Source organism: Danio rerio, chromosome 4 (genome assembly GCF_052040795.2).
Source record: "Danio rerio strain M-AB ecotype USA chromosome 4, GRCz13ab, whole genome shotgun sequence".
NCBI classification, from domain to species: domain Eukaryota; kingdom Metazoa; phylum Chordata; class Actinopteri; order Cypriniformes; family Danionidae; genus Danio; species Danio rerio.
The window spans coordinates 43568072-43586634 of record NC_141024.2 but is presented as its reverse complement, the minus strand read 5'-3'; the positions used below and the strand labels follow the sequence as shown (position 1 = coordinate 43586634).

Below are 18563 nucleotides of genomic sequence, written 5' to 3'. Positions count from 1 at the left end.
CAACACGAGCTTCAGCTCTCGCAAGAGCCTCCGCTATCACCCTCACCTTCCTGTTTCCACTGCCAGAAATGAGTGCTTATGCTGCATCATTTTATTTATTCTGTATTGTCATTCATCAGTATCTACATTTTGTTTAATCTGTATAGTAGTTCATTAGCATTACATGTTATCATATTGTGTATTTTGCATAGTAATCTCGTTACCTCCAACAGCTCTCCCCTTTTTCTTTCCCCCCTGTCAACGTTGTATGCTCTCTCTGCTTTAGTATCTTATTGCATAATTTGTATATTCTGTATAGTACTTGTGTTAGATATTTGTGTTTCTTACAGCTGCTCTCCCCCCTTTTTCCTGCCCTGCAGCATCAAGCACCTTTGCAGCTCCAATTAATTTATTCTGCATAATGGTTTATTGTTATATCTTGTATTGTATCATTTGCATAAAAATTGTTTAGTATATCTGTTACTTCCAGCCACCTTGCCCATTTCTTTTCCCATTCCAGTGTGGAGTGCTTCCGCTGCACCAGTTTGTTTGTTTTCCATATAGTTATTGATAAAATGTCTATATTGTGTTCATTCTGCATAGTAGTCCATTTGTATTTCATGTATTATATTGTGTATTTCTGGATAATAATCATATTACTCCCAGCAGCTCTCCCCTTTCTACTTGCCAGAATTGAGTGCCTTACTGTTTTCTACCAGCTCTTTACTCATTGTTTTTGACTCTCATCCAACCTCCTTCCTCCACATTAACATCACCCTAAGCTCTGACTCCCGCCGGAGTCAATAGGAGTTTTGGCTCTCGCATGAGCCTCACCTATCGCCTTCACCTTCCAGTTTCCCCTGCCAGTGTCAAGTGCTTCCGCTGCATCAGTTTATTTATTCTTTATAGCTATTCACCAGTATCGGCATTAACATGTTTATTCTGCATAGTAGTTCATTAGCATTTCATGTTCTGTATTTTGCATAGTAACCTTATTACTTCAACAGCACCCCCCCGCTGCATTAGTATCATTCTTATTGATTATTTTGCATATTATGCATAGTAATTGTATAGCATATTTTTGTTAATTACAGCTGTTTTTCTTCTGCCAGCGCTAAGTGCTTCCGCTGCTTACTGCATTTTATTATGCATAGTATTTCCCTAATGTTTCATGTTTTTATTTTATTGTTAATATAATAAATCTTTGTTAATACCAGCTTCCTTCCCCTCTCTTTCTCCCTGCCAGCTTCTAGCAACATGCCAGCATTGAATGCTTCTGCTGCATAGCAGTTGTATATTCCATACAGTAATTTATATAGCATTGTTTCCTCCAGCTTCTCTCCTTTGTTTACCCCCAACAGCTTTTTATGCTTCCGCTACCAAATCTCTTCCCTCCTCTTAAACAGCCAGCTCCACACCCTTCATTATTGCATCTAACAAACCTTCTCTTAAGCACTGACTCCCGTAGAGGGCCCATTTAAGCCCCAATTTACACACGAGTCTCCACCCACCCTCTAAGCCACTCAGACTCCCTTAGACTCCCTAACTTTATTTCTTAGCCACCAAACCCACCCTGCCCTTCACACACTCCCTAGAAAGCTTTTCCCCCACTTTTTATCAGTTCTTCACATATATATCCAGCAGCCGGATATAGCACTTTTTCTTTGCACTTTGGGGAGTTCCTGTGTAAACACATGGCTGCTGTCCCGAGCGCTTATCATTGGCTTTTTGGGGAGTTTGAGATAGACCTGAGCTCAATCTCCACTCGCCCTGCAAAAGGGGGGGGAGCCCTGGGCTCGAGGATCCCTTGAGCTCAGGGCTCTCTCCCGGGACAGCATGCCAAACAAGCTATGTATAAATCATGAGCTAAGTGTGAACTCTTGAAGTGAAGTTTAGTTTTAAACTAATTTCGAGAGGAGCATGTGCTCATGATTTACCCAGCTGGTCCACATTAACTAATTATGATCCTCCAATCAAAGGATCCCAAATCACTATATATATCCTCATTTCTTTTCTACAACTATCTTCGTCTGGAAGAAACCCCCCTCCTCCCCTTCTTCCTCCTTTATCCAGAATGGGTGGCACGGTGGCCCAGTGACTAGCACTGTTGCCTCACAGCAAGAATACCAATGGTGTTGGGTCCTCGCTGAGCCATCTGGTATTTCTGTGTGGAGTTTGCATGTTCTCCCCGTGTCCGCGTGGGTTTCCCGGTTTCCTCCGACCATCCAAATGTGCTCTATATTATAGATAAAACAAGCCTAAACCTTTTTTATAATGTCTTACTCTCAGGAAGTTCGCCTTGGCCTCAGCAGCGGGGGAGTTTGAGATAGACCTGAGCTCAATCTCCACTCGCCCTGCAAAAGGGGGGGAGCCCTGGGCTCGAGGATCCCTTGAGCTCAGGGCTCTCTCCCGGGACAGCATGCCAAACAAGCTATGTATAAATCATGAGCTAAGTGTGAACTCTTGAAACATGTGTGTTTTATGTGATAGGTGGGAGTGATAAGAAGACTGTGTCAAGAGTGTGGTTTAGATGCCAAAGGCTCTCGCACAGATCTACTCCTGCGACTTTCGGAGGAGATGAGGTCAAGGGAGACCTATGACAAGGTTTTTGAAAAGATTTGGGCTGCTTCAGGTAAACCTCAATGTTGCACATTAAAATATTACAAATAAATCAGAAATGTACAAAGTCACATAGACATAATGGGTCCTGTTTTCTGCTTGGCACTGATTGGGGAGTGACTGGTGGTGTACAGCTCTGGGGGGTGTTGGAGGTGGCCTCGTCTGACACCTATTGTTGCTTTCCGTGTGGGGGAGTGTATTTACATCTCTTAGGCACTGCATCTTTAAATTTTTTAAAAGTATACTTTGTTAAGGTTAATGCCACTGCCCTCCATCATAACCTATGGTCATTTAAGTCCCAATGTCATTAATGGGATTTGATTATGTTTTCTTAACTATTTGCTTATCTTTTTTGTCTGTTCCAGGAGGTTGGGCTGTCATAATGTGTCCTTGTGGCATAGTTTACAGTATAAAGTGTAATGTGCGAGCAGAAAGTCCACGGGATTTTGCAGATATGCTTCTGTCTTGGAAGCATCTGCCTAATGTTGTAATTTATGACTTTGCCCGTGGACTGTCCACCCACACAAATTTGAGGAAACCCATAACTTTCACACCTTTCAAGGGAAGGTTACTCGAACCAACCACTGAAAATATTGCAAAAGCAAAATCAGGAACATTACGGGTAACTCTGCCATGGCTCACTGCAAAAAAGCAAAGTCCAGATCCGGATGGTCATCCAATAGCTGGTTCTGCAGAACACTATGTTCTGTATGACCGCTTTCACGAAGACAACACAAAAGATCCTCGTGATTCACTGAGGAAGCTTCGTCTTGTGCCTCAACTAGCTGGCAAAGTTAACAGTCAGGCTGCAGAACAGCTTTTTTCAAAGCTAAAGAAAAATAACTGCTTTATGAACATGGCATTGCCATCCACACATGTTTTCCTCATGCGAAACATCATCCACCATTACAATGTCAGAAAAAACGAGAAACGTCTTCATGACATAAAAAAGGAATTCAACACAAACATTCACATGAATGACCACAGCCAGGTTGTGTTAGGTAATGTTTCCCTTACTTTGTAACAAATACATCACTATATCCATAACTGTACTTATGTGTATATTTGCATTAATAGAAAATCCATCCTCCACAGAGAAATGCATGGACATGTCACTTGGTAATTTGACTGTTCTTTCCAGTTGCTCAGTGTCAAGTTTCTGTTCTCTAATTATTATGTGTTATTTTCTAATTTTGATGCTTTAATGTACTCTAAGGACCACTGACAGCACTGCCAGAAAATATTGTGACTTTACAAACGACCGCTGCATCACCAGGCATAACATCAGTCCCATCTCCTCTGTCATCAGTACCAATTACAGAAAAAAACAGCTTGTGAACCTACCACTCTTCTGAATTTTTTGGAACCTACTAAGCCTTGGGAGAGGGACTGGCATCCATTACAAGAGAAACTGGTGAACAATTACAATTACATACAAACGCACACACACACACACACATATTTATTGTTATTATTATTACAGCTTGATTATGTGCTGGACCGAAATCGCCCTGGCAGTGAAATAATTTTGAAGGAGGGGCAAGTGTGCCTTATTCGAGAAGAATTTTGGAGCCTTGGATTGTTGAGGGACATGGACTCGCATGTAAGCAGTCTGTTTTTTATTATAACTTTTGTTTTATTAAAAACATTGACTTATCAAAGTATTTATTGCAGATTGGAAACGCCTGCATAAAGCTTATTTGTGAAATGGCTCGACAAATTGTATGTACTATAAAACATAATTTTTATATAGATTGTTTTAACTTGATCCAAATTTAAAAAAAAAACAATTTCTAAACTGTGTGAAAATGTTCATGTCATTGTCAACAGTTTCTTTTTATTCATGTAGGGCAAGGACATATACATTGAGGACTTTTATGTTGTCCCTGTGTGGAAAGAAACTCCTAACAACATTGTTACTGGATTACCGGTGCGTGTATGTACTGTATTTACTGTGTGAGAAGTACAAACTAAATTAAACGACATAACTGTCCTGATCAATTCTAGGAAGATGCAGACTTGAAAGACCTGTTAGCCTTTCCAGCATGGACAAATGCCAATGGACCAGACCACTTTGTTGTCTGTGTAAGAAAATATTGAAATGTCTAGTGCATACATTAATTGATATTGCAATGTGTGTGTTTCTAAAATAAAACACTGAAAAATCTTGGAAGAAGCAATAATGTTCAAATGAAATATTTTTACACCTTTAACATTGTAGATAATGATGCCGCTTCGAAGAGAGATGGTGTTTTTAGACTCTCTGTACGCAGAGCATGAATCAGGATTTGGAGATGAGGAATACAGGGCAATTTTTAGGTCTATCAATAAACTAAGACGTTTCAGCCTTTATGTGATATATGGCTACGTTCCTATAGCCATTTCTATTTATTTCCTAACCGTGTATTATAGTTCTGTCACTTTTGGCTACGTTCCTATAGCCGTTTCTTAAACTTCTGGCTATGTTCATCTAGCCTTTTTTATGCATGGTGTTCTAGAGTTGAGGTGAGCTGTAATTGTTAGTATTACGACTATGTTTTGTTTACAGGAAAATTGCTTACCAAGTGGATCATGGGACATGGTCTGAAAAGACTGGATATGATTTTCCAGTGAGGAATCAACTTAAAAATATATATATATTATTTGGCTTTTACAACAATTAAATTTTTTGTACATTATTCTAAAATAAAATTGATTTGCTTTGCCTATTTTAGGCTTTGCCACGTCAGACAAGAGGGAATGATTGTGGTGTTTTTGTACTCATGGTAAGATATAAATTTCACTATATATTGACTATACTATACTATAAATTGATTTAAAGATTTTGTAAACATTGTAAATGACTGTGGCTTCTCTCTTTTCAGTACACCCTCTCAATGGTGTGTGGCATTGGGTTTCAATTCCAGGAGGTATTATTTTATTATTTATGTAACTTTATTTTGTTGGTGCTTTTTTAATCATAGCTAAAATGTAACTATTTTAGTGTATATTATCTTGCTTTCTTCTAAGCAACATATCTTTTAAAAAAAGGGGCATGGTTATTGCAAGCACACCCAACATCATGTATTAACAAAAACATGTTGGTTAACTGTCAGACTAAACAGTCTTTCTTTCAGATGGATATACCTATCATCCGTCAGTGGTGGTGCCTTCTACTCATGGAACAATTTCAAACTGATGGGTATGTCAGTATTTATTTATTTTTCTTGTAAATCTGTAAAATTAAAAATTTATATTGTGTCAATACAACAACTTGTAACATGAATAACAAAACATACTTAAAATCTCTCTTACCGGTGACCAGTATGTCACCGACTCGGTCCCAGTAACTCCCCTCGCTGGCCAGCAGAGGCCACCATCTCTGGACTTTTAGCATTACGTCATCCATCTACACTGATTGCGCATACACCTGATAGGAATCTGGCTAATGACCCACGTACCTCTTATAAGCCGCACTCAAACACTCGATCAGGGCGAAGTCTTGTTTAGCCCCGGCCAGCATTTCTGAGCATTATCGCCAGCCTGATCTCCTGTGCACGACTCCAGCCTGTCTCTTACTTTGCTTCGCCTTCTCCCTGCCCACGACCCACGCTTGTTATACGGACTCTGACTCTCTCTTTGCCTGCCCACGAACCACGCCTGTTATACGGACTCTGATCCTTGCTGCCTGCCCTTGACCCAAGCCTGCATAACGGATCCTGGTTCTCGCTCACTCCCTTCCACTCATGTCTGGTAACTCACTCTGTGTCTGTTCATCATCAGTCTTGAAACCCATACTACTACTGTGGATGTGTGTGTGCACTCCGGTGCATATTGTGTGTTTGAGTGAAGTTGTGATTAATAAATACTGCATAATGGATCCCTCCGTGTCAGTCTCCTCGTTACACAGTAATTATGGATTTTGTCTTGTCTTGTTATTAAAAGCTATGGGCACAGATTTGCTTTCTGGACTGAGGCGGCAAGAAGTGTCTTGGATGGAAAGATTCTGCTCCTTTTTAGGGTGAAAAGAAAAACCACATCCAATCTTCCGGCACATGTCCAAGCAGTTCAAGATCGGGAAAGGAATGACAAAAGATTAGTGGACTTGATTATCACATCAAAATCAGCAGAGCAGCATTTGGTGGTATAGATGGTTCCACTTTAAATTACTCCTCTAGACTCTGAGTATGGTTGACTTAAATATAGTCAAGTGACAATTTAACTATTATTTGCCAAATATAATTAATTAATTAATTGTGCATTTACATATGAATTATAATTTCCTTTTATGGCCCAAAGGATATACTCGGTGGAAAAAGGTCAAATTGGTTTCCACTAAAACCCCGTTCTCAAGTGCCTGTCTACATTGAGAATGAGCAGTCCCAGTCAATCATTTGTGACTACATCAGAGGAATTCTTAATAAAACCAAAACACAGCTGACCTTCAATGATGAGGTGGAGTTCATTTGTGGATGTCTCCTCCCAGAGGTAATCACAAAACATGTATGTACATGAGCATGCTTATGTTCTGCAGTGTGTGTTTTATTTTATTAATTGGTTTATCTGTATGTTTGTACAGGCCATAACTCATGGCATTTCCGAGTTACAAGGCTTGTCTTGGCTGGAGGCTGAAGATGTCTTCCTCCAGGGCCCCATTTATCACGCAAGGTATGTTTACATTTTTTTTTTGTTCAAAAGCTGTTAAGTTTTTATGTTAAACACAATTTCTGACAACAGCATTTATTTTTTTTTAGTGAAGTTGAGGAATTTAACAGAAGAATTGCTCGAGAAATGAAAAATCTCCCCAACAAGAATGTAAAGCATTTTATTTTATATGTAATAAATACATTATTAATCAAAGTATTATTTTTCTCTGCATTTTTTACAGCTCGATGACTTGTAGGACCTCATGAAAATTTATAAAAAAATAAAGTTTGGTGTGAGAAAATTACTCAGAGTACTATCATTTATTGTATGTGAATAAAGAGATAATGTTCATTCCCTCAACTCAATACTAAAGAGTTTGATAAATCCTTAATGATTTAAAAACAAAAAACAACAACAAAAACAATAAATGACTGAAAATATTTAAGTAACTGAACAATATCTATTTACAAATACAGTTAATTAAAATACAACAGACTTAATGCATTAAATCATAATCTAGTATGTTTAATATTTTATATAATAATGTATTCAATCATAGTGAAATATTTTATAGTAGAAAAATAGTGTAATTTACAATTTATAAATCAATGAATTCAGGTTAGGCAATTTTTCCAACAGCAGGTGGCACTGTCTGAGAAAACGATAGGTCTGGAAGTGCTGGTCTGAGCGAGCAGGTCTGAGCGTGCGGTTGGGTCTCGGGGCCTGCAGCTTCATAATGTTGCTACAGAAACTTAGGGATTGGTCACCTACAGTGGTAGAAACGCGGAACTTTGTCTAAACACTGTTAACAGTGATACCTTCCCTACCCATGACAATGTTCTGCTAAATCCTGATTTCATCTTGTAACGCTGGACAGAATGTGGCCCAGGATCTATGTCCAGTGCACGTGTTAGCAGTTGCAAGGCAGCAAAATGCCTAATTCGTCCCTGGGTGGGCTTGAACCACCAACCTTTCAGTTAACAGCCGAACGTGCTGACGAGAAGCTCTATTAGGAACCAGAAACCGTTCACAGTAATACCTTCCCTACCCGTGACAATCTTCTGCTAAATCCTGATTTTATCTTGTAACGCTGGACAGAATGTGGCCCAGGATCTATGTCCAGTGCACATGTTAGCAGTTGCAAGGCAGCAAAATGCCTAATTCGTCCCTGGGTGGGCTTGAACCACCAACCTTTCGGTCAACAGCCGAACGCGCTAACCGATTGCGCCACAGAGACTTAGTGAAATGTCACCTACAGTGGTAGAAATGCGGAACTTTGTCTCAAAGTCTGCTACATGAACCCTAATGTAAGTTTGCTGGGAGAGAGAGAGAAAAGTAACAGAAACGCCCAACGTGGGGCTCGAACCCACGACCCTGAGATTAAGAGTCTCATGCTCTACCGACTGAGCTAGCCGGGCTGATGAGAAGCTCTTTTAGGAACCAGAAACATTTTACAGTAATACCTTCCCTACCCGTGACAATGTTCTGCTATATCCTGATTTCGTCTTGTAACGCTGGGCAGAATGTGGCCCAGGAGAAGCTCTTTTAGGAACCAGAAACATTTTACGGTAATACCTTCCCTACCCGTGACAATGTTCTGCTAAATCCTGATTTCGTCTTGTAACGCTGGACAGAATGTGGCCCAGGATCTATGTCCAGTGCACATGTTAGCAGTTGCAAGGCAGCAAAATGCCTAATTCGTCCCTGGGTGGGCTTGAACCACCAACCTTTCAGTTAACAGCCGAACGCACTAACCGATTGCGCCACAGAGACTTAGTGAAAGGTCACCTACAGTGGTAGAAACGCGGAACTTTGTCTCAAAAGGTCTACTATATGAACCCTAATGATAGTTTGCTGAGAGAATGAGAGGTAACAGAAACGCCCAATGTGGGGCTCTAACCCACGACGCTGAGATTAAGAGTCTCATGCTTTATCGACTGAGCTAGCGGGGCTGATGAAAAGCTCTTTTAGGAGCTAGAAACCGTTTACAGTAATACCTTCCCTACCCGTGACAATGTTCTGCTAAATCCTGATTTCATCTTGTAACGCTGGACAGAATGTGGCCCAGGATATATGCCCAGTGCACGGTTTAGCAGTTGCAAGGCAGCAAAATGCCTAATTCGTCCCTGGGTGGGCTTCAACCACCAACCTTTCAGTTAACAGCCAAACACGCTAACCGATTGCACCACAGAGACTTAGTGAAAGGTCACCTACAGTGGTAGAAAGTCATAACTTTGTCTCAAAAGGTCTGCTATATGAACCCTTATGTAAGTTTGCTGAGAGAGAGAGAAAAGTAACAGAAACGCCCAACATGGGGCTCGAACCCATAACCCTGACATTAAGAGTCTCATGCTGTACCGACTGAGCTAGCCAGGCGAATGAGGAGTCACCACTAGAACTAGACACTGTTAACAGTAATACCTTCCCTACCCGTGACAATATTCTGCTAAATCCTGATTTCATCTTGTAACGCTGGACAGAATGTGGCCCAGGATCTATGTCCAGTGCACGTGTTAGCAGTTGCAAGGCAGCAAAATGCCTAATTCGTCCCTGGGTGGGCTTGAACTACCAACCTTTTAGTTAACAGCCGAACGCGCTAACCGATTGCGCCACAGAGACTTAGTGAAAAGTCACCTACAGTGGTAGAAACGCGTAACTTTGTCTCAAAGTCTGCTACATGAAACCTTATGTAAGTTTGCTGGGAGAGAGAGAGAAAAGTAACAGGAACGCCCAACGTGGGGCTCGAACCCACGACCCTGAGATTAAGAGTCTCATGCTCTACCGACTGAGCAAGCCGGGCTGATGAGATGAGCTTTTCAGAGCTAAACACTGTTTACAGCAATACCTTCCCTACCCGTGACAATGTTCTGCTAAATCCTGATTTCGTCTTGTAACGCAGGGCAGAATGTGGCCCAGGATCTATGTCCAGTGCACGTGTTAGAAGTTACAAGACAGCAAAATGCTTTATCCGTCCCTGGGTGGCCTTGAACCACCAACCTTTCAGTTAACAGCCTAACGCGCTAACCGATTGCACCACAGAGACTTAGTGAAAGGTCACCTACAGAGGTAGAAACACGGAACTTTGTCTCAAAAGGTCTGCTATATGAACCCTAATGATAGTTTGCTGAGAGAAAGAGAGGTAACAGAAACGCCCAATGTGGGGCTCTAACCCACGACCCTGAGATTAAGAGTCTCATGCTCTACCGACTGAGCTAGCCAGGCGGATGAGGAGTACTCACTAGAACTAGACACTGTTAACAGTAATACCTTCCCTACCCGTGACAATGTTCTGCTAAATCCTGATTTCATCTTGTAACGCAGGGCAGAATGTGGCCCAGGATCTATGTCCAGTGCACATGTTAGCAGTTGCAAGGCAGCAAAATGCCTAATTCGTCCCTGGGTGGGCTTGAACCACCAACCTTTCGGTTAACAGCCGAACGCGCTAACCGATTGCGCCACAGAGACTTAGTGAAATGTCACCTACAGTGGTAGAAATGCGGAACTTTGTCTCAAAGTCTGCTACATGAACCCTAATGTAAGTTTGCTGGGAGAGAGAGAGAAAAGTAACAGAAACGCCCAACGTGGGGCTCGAACCCACGACCCTGAAATTAAGAGTCTCATGCTCTACCGACTGAGCTAGCCGGGTTGATGAGAAGCTCTTTTAGGAACCAGAAACATTTTACAGTAATACCTTCCCTACCCGTGACAATGTTCTGCTAAATCCTGATTTCGTCTTGTAACGCTGGGCAGAATGTGGCCCAGGAGAAGCTCTTTTAGGAACCAGAAACATTTTACGGTAATACCTTCCCTACCCGTGACAATGTTCTGCTAAATCCTGATTTCGTCTTGTAACGCTGGACAGAATGTGGCCCAGGATCTATGTCCAGTGCACATGTTAGCAGTTGCAAGGCAGCAAAATGCCTAATTCGTCCCTGGGTGGGCTTGAACCACCAACCTTTCAGCTAACAGCCGAACGCACTAACCGATTGCGCCACAGAGACTTAGTGAAAGGTCACCTACAGTGGTAGAAACGCGGAACTTTGTCTCAAAAGGTCTACTATATGAACCCTAATGATAGTTTGCTGAGAGAATGAGAGGTAACAGAAACGCCCAATGTGGGGCTCTAACCCACGACGCTGAGATTAAGAGTCTCATGCTTTATCGACTGAGCTAGCGGGGCTGATGAAAAGCTCTTTTAGGAGCTAGAAACCGTTTACAGTAATACCTTCCCTACCCGTGACAATGTTCTGCTAAATCCTGATTTCATCTTGTAACGCTGGACAGAATGTGGCCCAGGATATATGCCCAGTGCACGGTTTAGCAGTTGCAAGGCAGCAAAATGCCTAATTCGTCCCTGGGTGGGCTTCAACCACCAACCTTTCAGTTAACAGCCAAACGCGCTAACCGATTGCACCACAGAGACTTAGTGAAAGGTCACCTACAGTGGTAGAAAGTCATAACTTTGTCTCAAAAGGTCTGCTATATGAACCCTTATGTAAGTTTGCTGAGAGAGAGAGAGAGAAAAGTAACAGAAACGCCCAACGTGGGGCTCGAACCCATAACCCTGACATTAAGAGTCTCATGCTGTACCGACTGAGCTAGCCAGGCGAATGAGGAGTCACCACTAGAACTAGACACTGTTAACAGTAATACCTTCCCTACCCGTGACAATATTCTGCTAAATCCTGATTTCATCTTGTAACGCTGGACAGAATGTGGCCCAGGATCTATGTCCAGTGCACGTGTTAGCAGTTGCAAGGCAGCAAAATGCCTAATTCGTCCCTGGGTGGGCTTGAACTACCAACCTTTTAGTTAACAGCCGAACGCGCTAACCGATTGCGCCACAGAGACTTAGTGAAAAGTCACCTACAGTGGTAGAAACGCGGAACTTTGTCTCAAAGTCTGCTACATGAAACCTTATGTAAGTTTGCTGGGAGAGAGAGAGAAAAGTAACAGGAACGCCCAACGTGGGGCTCGAACCCACGACCCTGAGATTAAGAGTCTCATGCTCTACCGACTGAGCTAGCCGGGCTGATGAGATGAGCTTTTCAGAACTAAACACTGTTAACAGTAATACCTTCCCTACCCGTGACAATGTTCTGCTAAATCCTGATTTCATCTTGTAACGCTGGACAGAATGTGGCCCAGGATATATGTCCAGTGCACGTGTTAGCAGTTGCAAGGCAGCAAAATGCCTAATTCGTCCCTGGGTGGGCTTGAACCACCAACCTTTCAGCTAACAGCCGAACGTGCTGACGAGAAGCTCTTTTAGGAACCAGAAGCCGTTTACAGTAATACCTTCCCTACCCGTGACAATCTTCTGCTAAATCCTGATTTTATCTTGTAACGCTGGACAGAATGTGGCCCAGGATCTATGTCCAGTGCACATGTTAGCAGTTGCAAGGCAGCAAAATGCCTAATTCGTCCCTGGGTGGGCTTGAACCACCAACCTTTCAGTTAACAGCCGAACGCGCTAACCGATTGCGCCACAGAGACTTAGTGAAAGGTCACCTCGAGTGGTAGAAACGCGGAACTTTGTCTCAAAAGGTCTACTATATGAACCCTAATGATAGTTTGCCGGGAGAGAGAGAGAAAAGTAACAGGAACGCCCAACATGGGGCTCGAACCCACCACCCTGACATTAAGAGTCTCATGCTCTACCGACTGAGCTAGCCGGGCTGATGAGAAGCTCTTTTAGGAGCTAGAAACCGTTTACAGTAATACCTTCCCTACCCGTGACAATGTTCTGCTAAATCCTGATTTCATCTTGTAACGCTGGACAGAATGTGGCCCAGGATATATGCCCAGTGCACGGTTTAGCAGTTGCAAGGCAGCAAAATGCCTAATTCGTCCCTGGGTGGGCTTCAACCACCAACCTTTCAGTTAACAGCCAAACGCGCTAACCGATTGCACCACAGAGACTTAGTGAAAGGTCACCTACAGTGGTACAAAGTCAGAACTTTGTCTCAAAAGGTCTGCTATATGAACCCTAATGTAAGTTTGCTGAGAGAGAGAGAGAGAAAAGTAACAGAAACGCCCAACGTGGGGCTCGAACCCACGACCCTGAGATTAAGAGTCTCATGCTCTACCGACTGAGCTAGCCGGGCTGATGAGAAGCTCTTTTAGGAACCAGAAACCTTTTACGGTAATACCTTCCCTACCCGTGACAATCTTTTGCTAAATCCTGATTTCATCTTGTAACGCTGGGCAGAATGTGGCCCAGGATCTATGTCCAGTGCACATGTTAGCAGTTACAAGGCAGCAAAATGCCTAATTCGTCCATGGGTGGGCTTGAACCACCAACCTTTCAGTTAACAGCCGAACACGCTAAACGATTGCGCCACAGAGACTTAGTGAAAGGTCACCTACAGTGGTAGAAACGCGGAACTTTGTCTCAAAAGGTCTGCTATATGAACCCTAAAGCAGGTCGCACACCAGAAGCGCCGCTCGGCGCCGCGACACGGCTCGTACATGACAGTTTAAAGTATCACACACCAGACGCGCACATTCGAATGATATTTAACATGAAACTAATCAGATGGCGCTCTGTGGCGCGGCTGAAAAATGAACTGCGCCCTGAGCCGTCGCCGGGCGCCGCCGACAGCCGCCGACTTGCGGCGCCGGTGTGTGTATCCTGATAGAAACCTATGTTTCGAATTCTAAAATACATGGCGCTGCGTGGCGCTGCGTGGCACTGCGCGGCGCGCCGCCGAGCGGCGCTTCTGGTGTGCGACCTGCTTAATGATAGTTTGCTGAGAGAAAGAGAGGTAACAGAAACGCCCAATGTGGGGCTCTAACCCACGACGCTGAGATTAAGAGTCTTATGCTCTATCGACTGAGCTAGCGGGGCTGACAAGAAGCTCTTTTAGGAGCTAGAAACCGTTTACAGTAATACCTTCCTACCCATGACAATGTTCTGCTAAATCCTGATTTCATCTTGTAACGCTGGACAGAATGTGGCCCAGGATCTATGTCCAGTGCACGTGTTAGCAGTTGCAAGGCAGCAAAATGCCTAATTCGTCCCTGGGTGGGCTTGAACCACCAACCTTTCAGTTAACAGCCGAACGTGCTGACGAGAAGCTCTTTTAGGAACCAGAAACTGTTTACAGTAATACCTTCCCTACCCGTGACAATCTTCTGGTAAATCCTGATTTCATCTTGTAACGCTGGACAGAATGTGGCCCAGGATCTATGTCCAGTGCACATGTTAGCAGTTGCAAGGCAGCAAAATGCCTAATTCGTCCCTGGGTGGGCTTGAACAACCAACCTTTCGGTTAACAGCCGAGCGCGCTAACCGATTGCGCCACAGAGACTTAGTGAAACATCACCTACAGTGGTAGAAATGCGGAACTTTGTCTCAAAGTCTGCTACATGAACCCTAATGTAAGTTTGCTGGGAGAGAGAGAGAAAAGTAACAGGAACGCCCAACGTGGGGCTCGAACCCACGACCCTGACATTAAGAGTCTCATGCTCTACCGACTGAGCATCTCACTGGGCTGATGAGATGAACTTTTAAGAGCTAAACACTCTTTACAGTAATACCTTCCTACCCATGACAATGTTCTGCTAAATCCTGATTTCATCTTGTAACGCTGGACAGAATGTGGCCCAGGATCTATGTCCAGTGCACGTGTTAGCAGTTGCAAGGCAGCAAAATGCCTAATTCGTCCCTGGGTGGGCTTGAACCACCAACCTTTCAGTTAACAGCCGAACGCGCTAACCGATTGCGCCACAGAGACTTAGTGAAAGGTCAACTACAGTGGTAGAAAGTCAGAACTTTGTCTCAAAGTCTGCTACATGAACCTAATGTAAGTTTGCTGGGAGAGAGAGAGAAAAGTAACAGGAACGCCCAACGTGGGGCTCGAACCCACGACCCTGACATTAAGAGTCTCATACTCTACCGACTGAGCTAGCCAGGCTGATGAGATGGACGTTTAAGAGCTAAACACTGTTTACAATAATACCTTCCCTACCCGTGACAATGTTCTGCTAAATCCTGATTTCATCTTGTAAAGCTGGACAGAATGTGGCCCAGGATCTATATCCAGTGCACGTACTAGCAGTTACAAGGCAGCAAAATGCTTAATCCGTCCCTGGGTGGGCTTGAACCACCAACCTTTCAGTTAACAGCTTAACACGCTAACTGATGCGCCACAGAGACTTAGTGAAAGGTCACCTACAGTGGTAGAAACCCGGAACTTTGTTTCAAAAGGTCTGCTATATGAACCCTAATGATAGTTTACTGAGAGAAAGAGAGGTAACAGAAACGCCCAATGTGGGGCTCTAACCCACGACGCTGAGATTAGGAGTCTCATGCTCTATCGACTGAGCTAGCGGGGATGATGAAAAGCTCTTTTAGGAACCAGAAACCGTTTACAGTAATACCTTCCCTACCCGTGAAAATCTTCTGCTAAATCCTGATTTCATCTTGTAACGCTGGACAGAATGTGGCCCAGGATCTATGTCCAGTGCACGTGTTAGCAGTTACAAGGCAGCAAAATGCTTGATCCGTCCCTGGGTGGGCTTGAACCACCAACCTTTCAGTTAACAGCCGAACGCGCTAACCGATTGCACCACAGAGACTTAGTGAAATGTCACCTACAGTGGTAGAAACGCGGAACTTTGTCTCAAAAGGTCTGCTATACGAATGCTAATGTAAGTTTGCTGAGATAGAGAGAAAAAATAACAGAAACGCCCAACGTGGGGCTCGAACCCACGACCCTAACATTAAGAGTCTCATGCTCTACCGACTGAACTAGCCAGGCGGATGAGGAGTCCCCACTGGAACTAGACCTTCCTTACCCGTGACAATGTTCTACTAAATCCTGATTTCATCTTGTAACGCTGGACAGAATGTGGCCCAGGATCTATGTCCAGTGCACATGTTAGCAGTTGCAAGGCAGCAAAGTGCGTAATTCATCAGTGGGTGGGCTCGAATCACCAACCGTCATTATATCTTGTTTAATACCCATTTTATTCATTTATACTATTCATTTTATTTATTTACTCATTTATATTAATATGCGAATATGTCTCAATAAATAATTAAAATTTTGTTAATTAGTTGAGTGCTATAGGTCTTACAAAACCCTTTTATCTAAAAATAGCGTAAAAACTCTTAACTATACATAAGCTCATTGATCTCTCCATTTTTCTTCTTAAAATAGGTCTCTAGTAATTCATCTTCATCGCTCAACTATTTATTTTTTTTTTTTTCAATTATTACAATGCAGTCTTTTGGTATTGCTTTTTTCAACTCATGACATTGTCTTTGTAATTTTGCTTTAACAACATTTTTATACCCATCCTCCACAATTACTTTTAATGGTACAAATCCTTTTATTACTTCATATAATACATCTTTAACTTGTCTTAATCCTCCGTCCCACCATTCCTTAAAATATAAAACATTTCCTTCACTTAAAATTGTTGAATTCAGTAAAAGTGGTTGTTCTAGAATCTGCGCCCTTGCTTTTGGTATAATCAACACATTTTCTAAAAATCCCTCTCATGATTCTAAGACCTCAACATAAAATTTTGGCAGACCTGCTATCATCCGTTTCTTCATCTTCATCAATAAAACATTACATCCCATATTAAAATGTCCACATTTCTTCAAATAATAATCCAACACACTTTTCCAAATCACACCCATTTTCCCTTCCAAAAATCTTTGAATAATCTTAATTGTTATTGTTTTCATTTTTAAAAAACTATCCAAAAGTCCCAGACCTCCTTCTTTTACCTCCCCAATCAAAGTATAATAAGCTATCTTGGCTCTTCCATTTCCCCACAAAAACTTTAAAACTACATCATTTATTTTTTCATAGTATACTTCAGGCAACGCAGTTACACTTAACACATACCAGACCTTTGACAACATTAAATCATTTAGGATGAATACTTTCCTTTTAACGTCATATTTCTAGCTTTCCAAAATCTCAGTCTTTTCTTAATTCCATTTAAAACTCTCTCCCAATTTAAAATATCTGCTTTATTAGAATCCATCCCTACCCAAATTCTCAACATTTTGTATGTTCCTTTTCTTCTTTAAAGGGTATATGTTGTGTTATTTCTTTTACTCTTTCCACCCTCATGCATAAACTTTTTCCAACATTAACCTTAGCTCCTGATGCTTTACAATATCGCTCTAAAATCCCCAACGATGTAGGATCATCAGCGTATTGATACACAGCTTCTCTGTTGTCATTGTTTTCTATTTGTATCCCTTTAATGCTTCTATCTGATTTTATTGCCAATCCCAGTGGCTCAGCTACCAGTGTGTATAATAAAGCAGACAATGGACATCCTTGCCTTATTGATCTAGTTGGTTGAAGACATTCTGTTAAAAAAAATACATTTAATACAAGTTAAAATATCTGTATAAAAAAATTTGAATCCATTTTCTAACATTTTCCCCAAAACCAAACTCCTTAAGAACTGCAAATAAAAAATCATGCTCTACCCTGTCAAAAGCCTTCTCCAGATCTAAACCTATTAAAACACCCCCTTTCTCTTTTTCTTGCATATAGTAGACTATTTAGCTTACCCAATTCACCTATACCACATGTTTTTTCGATTGTGGGGAAAACCAGAGCACCCAGAGGAAACCCACGCGAACACTGGGAGAACATGCAAACTCCAAACAGAAATGCCAACTGACCAGCGCACAGTACTGTGTGTGTGTATGTATACATATATTGCATAAACTTTTCTAATATATTTGTTTTTGTTTTATTATTAATTTAATTTGTATTTATTTACTTTTTTACGGTAAATACAAGTGTCATTACTATACGCAATTTTTTTCCTATATTTGTGTCTGCCTATTATTGTAATTGTATTACTTCTTCCTTGTTTATGCATGTAATGCCTACTTGGTTTGCATATTTTTTGAACATTTAAAAAAAAAAAAAAATTAATAAAAACATAAAAATTAGATGTAGTATATAATCCCAAATCTTATTTTAAAAAAGTTGGTGGTATGGAGTTTCTTTTAAAGTGTGACTTTAAGATTCATAAACTCATATTAGGCTAAAAAAAAGGCTCTTTCTCTTTTCTTCTGGAGAAAGTATTATTTGTTTTATTTCAGCTCGAATAAAAGCTGTTTTTTATTCTAAACTTTATACTTAAACCATTTTAAAGACAAAACCATTAGCCCCTTTAAGCTATTTTTTCCCCAATAGTCTACAGAACAAACCATCCTTATACAATAACTTGTCTAATTTACTGTCATCATGTCAAACATAAAATAAATCAGTTATTAGAGATTAGTTATTAAAACTATTATGTTTAAAAATGTGCCGAAAAAATCTCATCTCCATTATACAGAAAATTTT

The 18563-nt window shown here is 41.7% G+C and overlaps 1 protein-coding gene and 7 non-coding genes across 8 annotated transcripts; 1 reads left to right on the top strand and 7 right to left on the bottom strand.

Annotated features, from left to right (window-relative positions):
- Window positions 1-1807: 1807 nt before the first annotated feature.
- On the top strand, window positions 1808-7528 carry LOC148681077 (uncharacterized). Its single transcript, XM_088650791.1, has 16 exons — window positions 1808-3599; window positions 3676-3717; window positions 3815-4012; window positions 4082-4201; window positions 4273-4320; window positions 4448-4528; window positions 4606-4683; window positions 4820-4917; window positions 5147-5207; window positions 5313-5363; window positions 5463-5507; window positions 5715-5779; window positions 6877-7065; window positions 7157-7245; window positions 7332-7392; window positions 7466-7528. Exons 4-13 carry the CDS (start codon window positions 4190-4192, stop codon window positions 6914-6916), a joined length of 579 nt encoding a protein of 192 aa, XP_088506917.1. The 5' UTR covers window positions 1808-3599; window positions 3676-3717; window positions 3815-4012; window positions 4082-4189; the 3' UTR covers window positions 6917-7065; window positions 7157-7245; window positions 7332-7392; window positions 7466-7528.
- Window positions 7529-8387: 859 nt separating this feature from the next.
- On the bottom strand, window positions 8388-8461 carry trnan-guu (transfer RNA asparagine (anticodon GUU)). The gene has a single exon. It is a non-coding gene; the product is annotated as a tRNA-Asn (tRNA).
- A 108-nt stretch (window positions 8462-8569) lies between these two features.
- On the bottom strand, window positions 8570-8642 carry trnak-cuu (transfer RNA lysine (anticodon CUU)). The gene has a single exon. It is a non-coding gene; the product is annotated as a tRNA-Lys (tRNA).
- A 1973-nt stretch (window positions 8643-10615) lies between these two features.
- Window positions 10616-10689, bottom strand: trnan-guu (transfer RNA asparagine (anticodon GUU)). Its single transcript has one exon. It is a non-coding gene; the product is annotated as a tRNA-Asn (tRNA).
- A 1494-nt stretch (window positions 10690-12183) lies between these two features.
- On the bottom strand, window positions 12184-12256 carry trnak-cuu (transfer RNA lysine (anticodon CUU)). Its single transcript has one exon. It is a non-coding gene; the product is annotated as a tRNA-Lys (tRNA).
- A 390-nt stretch (window positions 12257-12646) lies between these two features.
- trnan-guu (transfer RNA asparagine (anticodon GUU)) lies at window positions 12647-12720 on the bottom strand. The gene has a single exon. It is a non-coding gene; the product is annotated as a tRNA-Asn (tRNA).
- Window positions 12721-13258: 538 nt separating this feature from the next.
- On the bottom strand, window positions 13259-13331 carry trnak-cuu (transfer RNA lysine (anticodon CUU)). Its single transcript has one exon. It is a non-coding gene; the product is annotated as a tRNA-Lys (tRNA).
- A 1558-nt stretch (window positions 13332-14889) lies between these two features.
- Window positions 14890-14963, bottom strand: trnan-guu (transfer RNA asparagine (anticodon GUU)). The gene has a single exon. It is a non-coding gene; the product is annotated as a tRNA-Asn (tRNA).
- Window positions 14964-18563: the final 3600 nt, after the last annotated feature.

Coding starts and splice junctions, on each gene's coding strand:
- LOC148681077 (XM_088650791.1), top strand. Junction 4,321..4,447: donor GTGAAATGGCTCGACAAATT/GTATGTACTATA, acceptor TTATTCATGTAG/GGCAAGGACATATACATTGA. Junction 5,780..6,876: donor GAACAATTTCAAACTGATGG/GTATGTCAGTAT, acceptor TATGGCCCAAAG/GATATACTCGGTGGAAAAAG.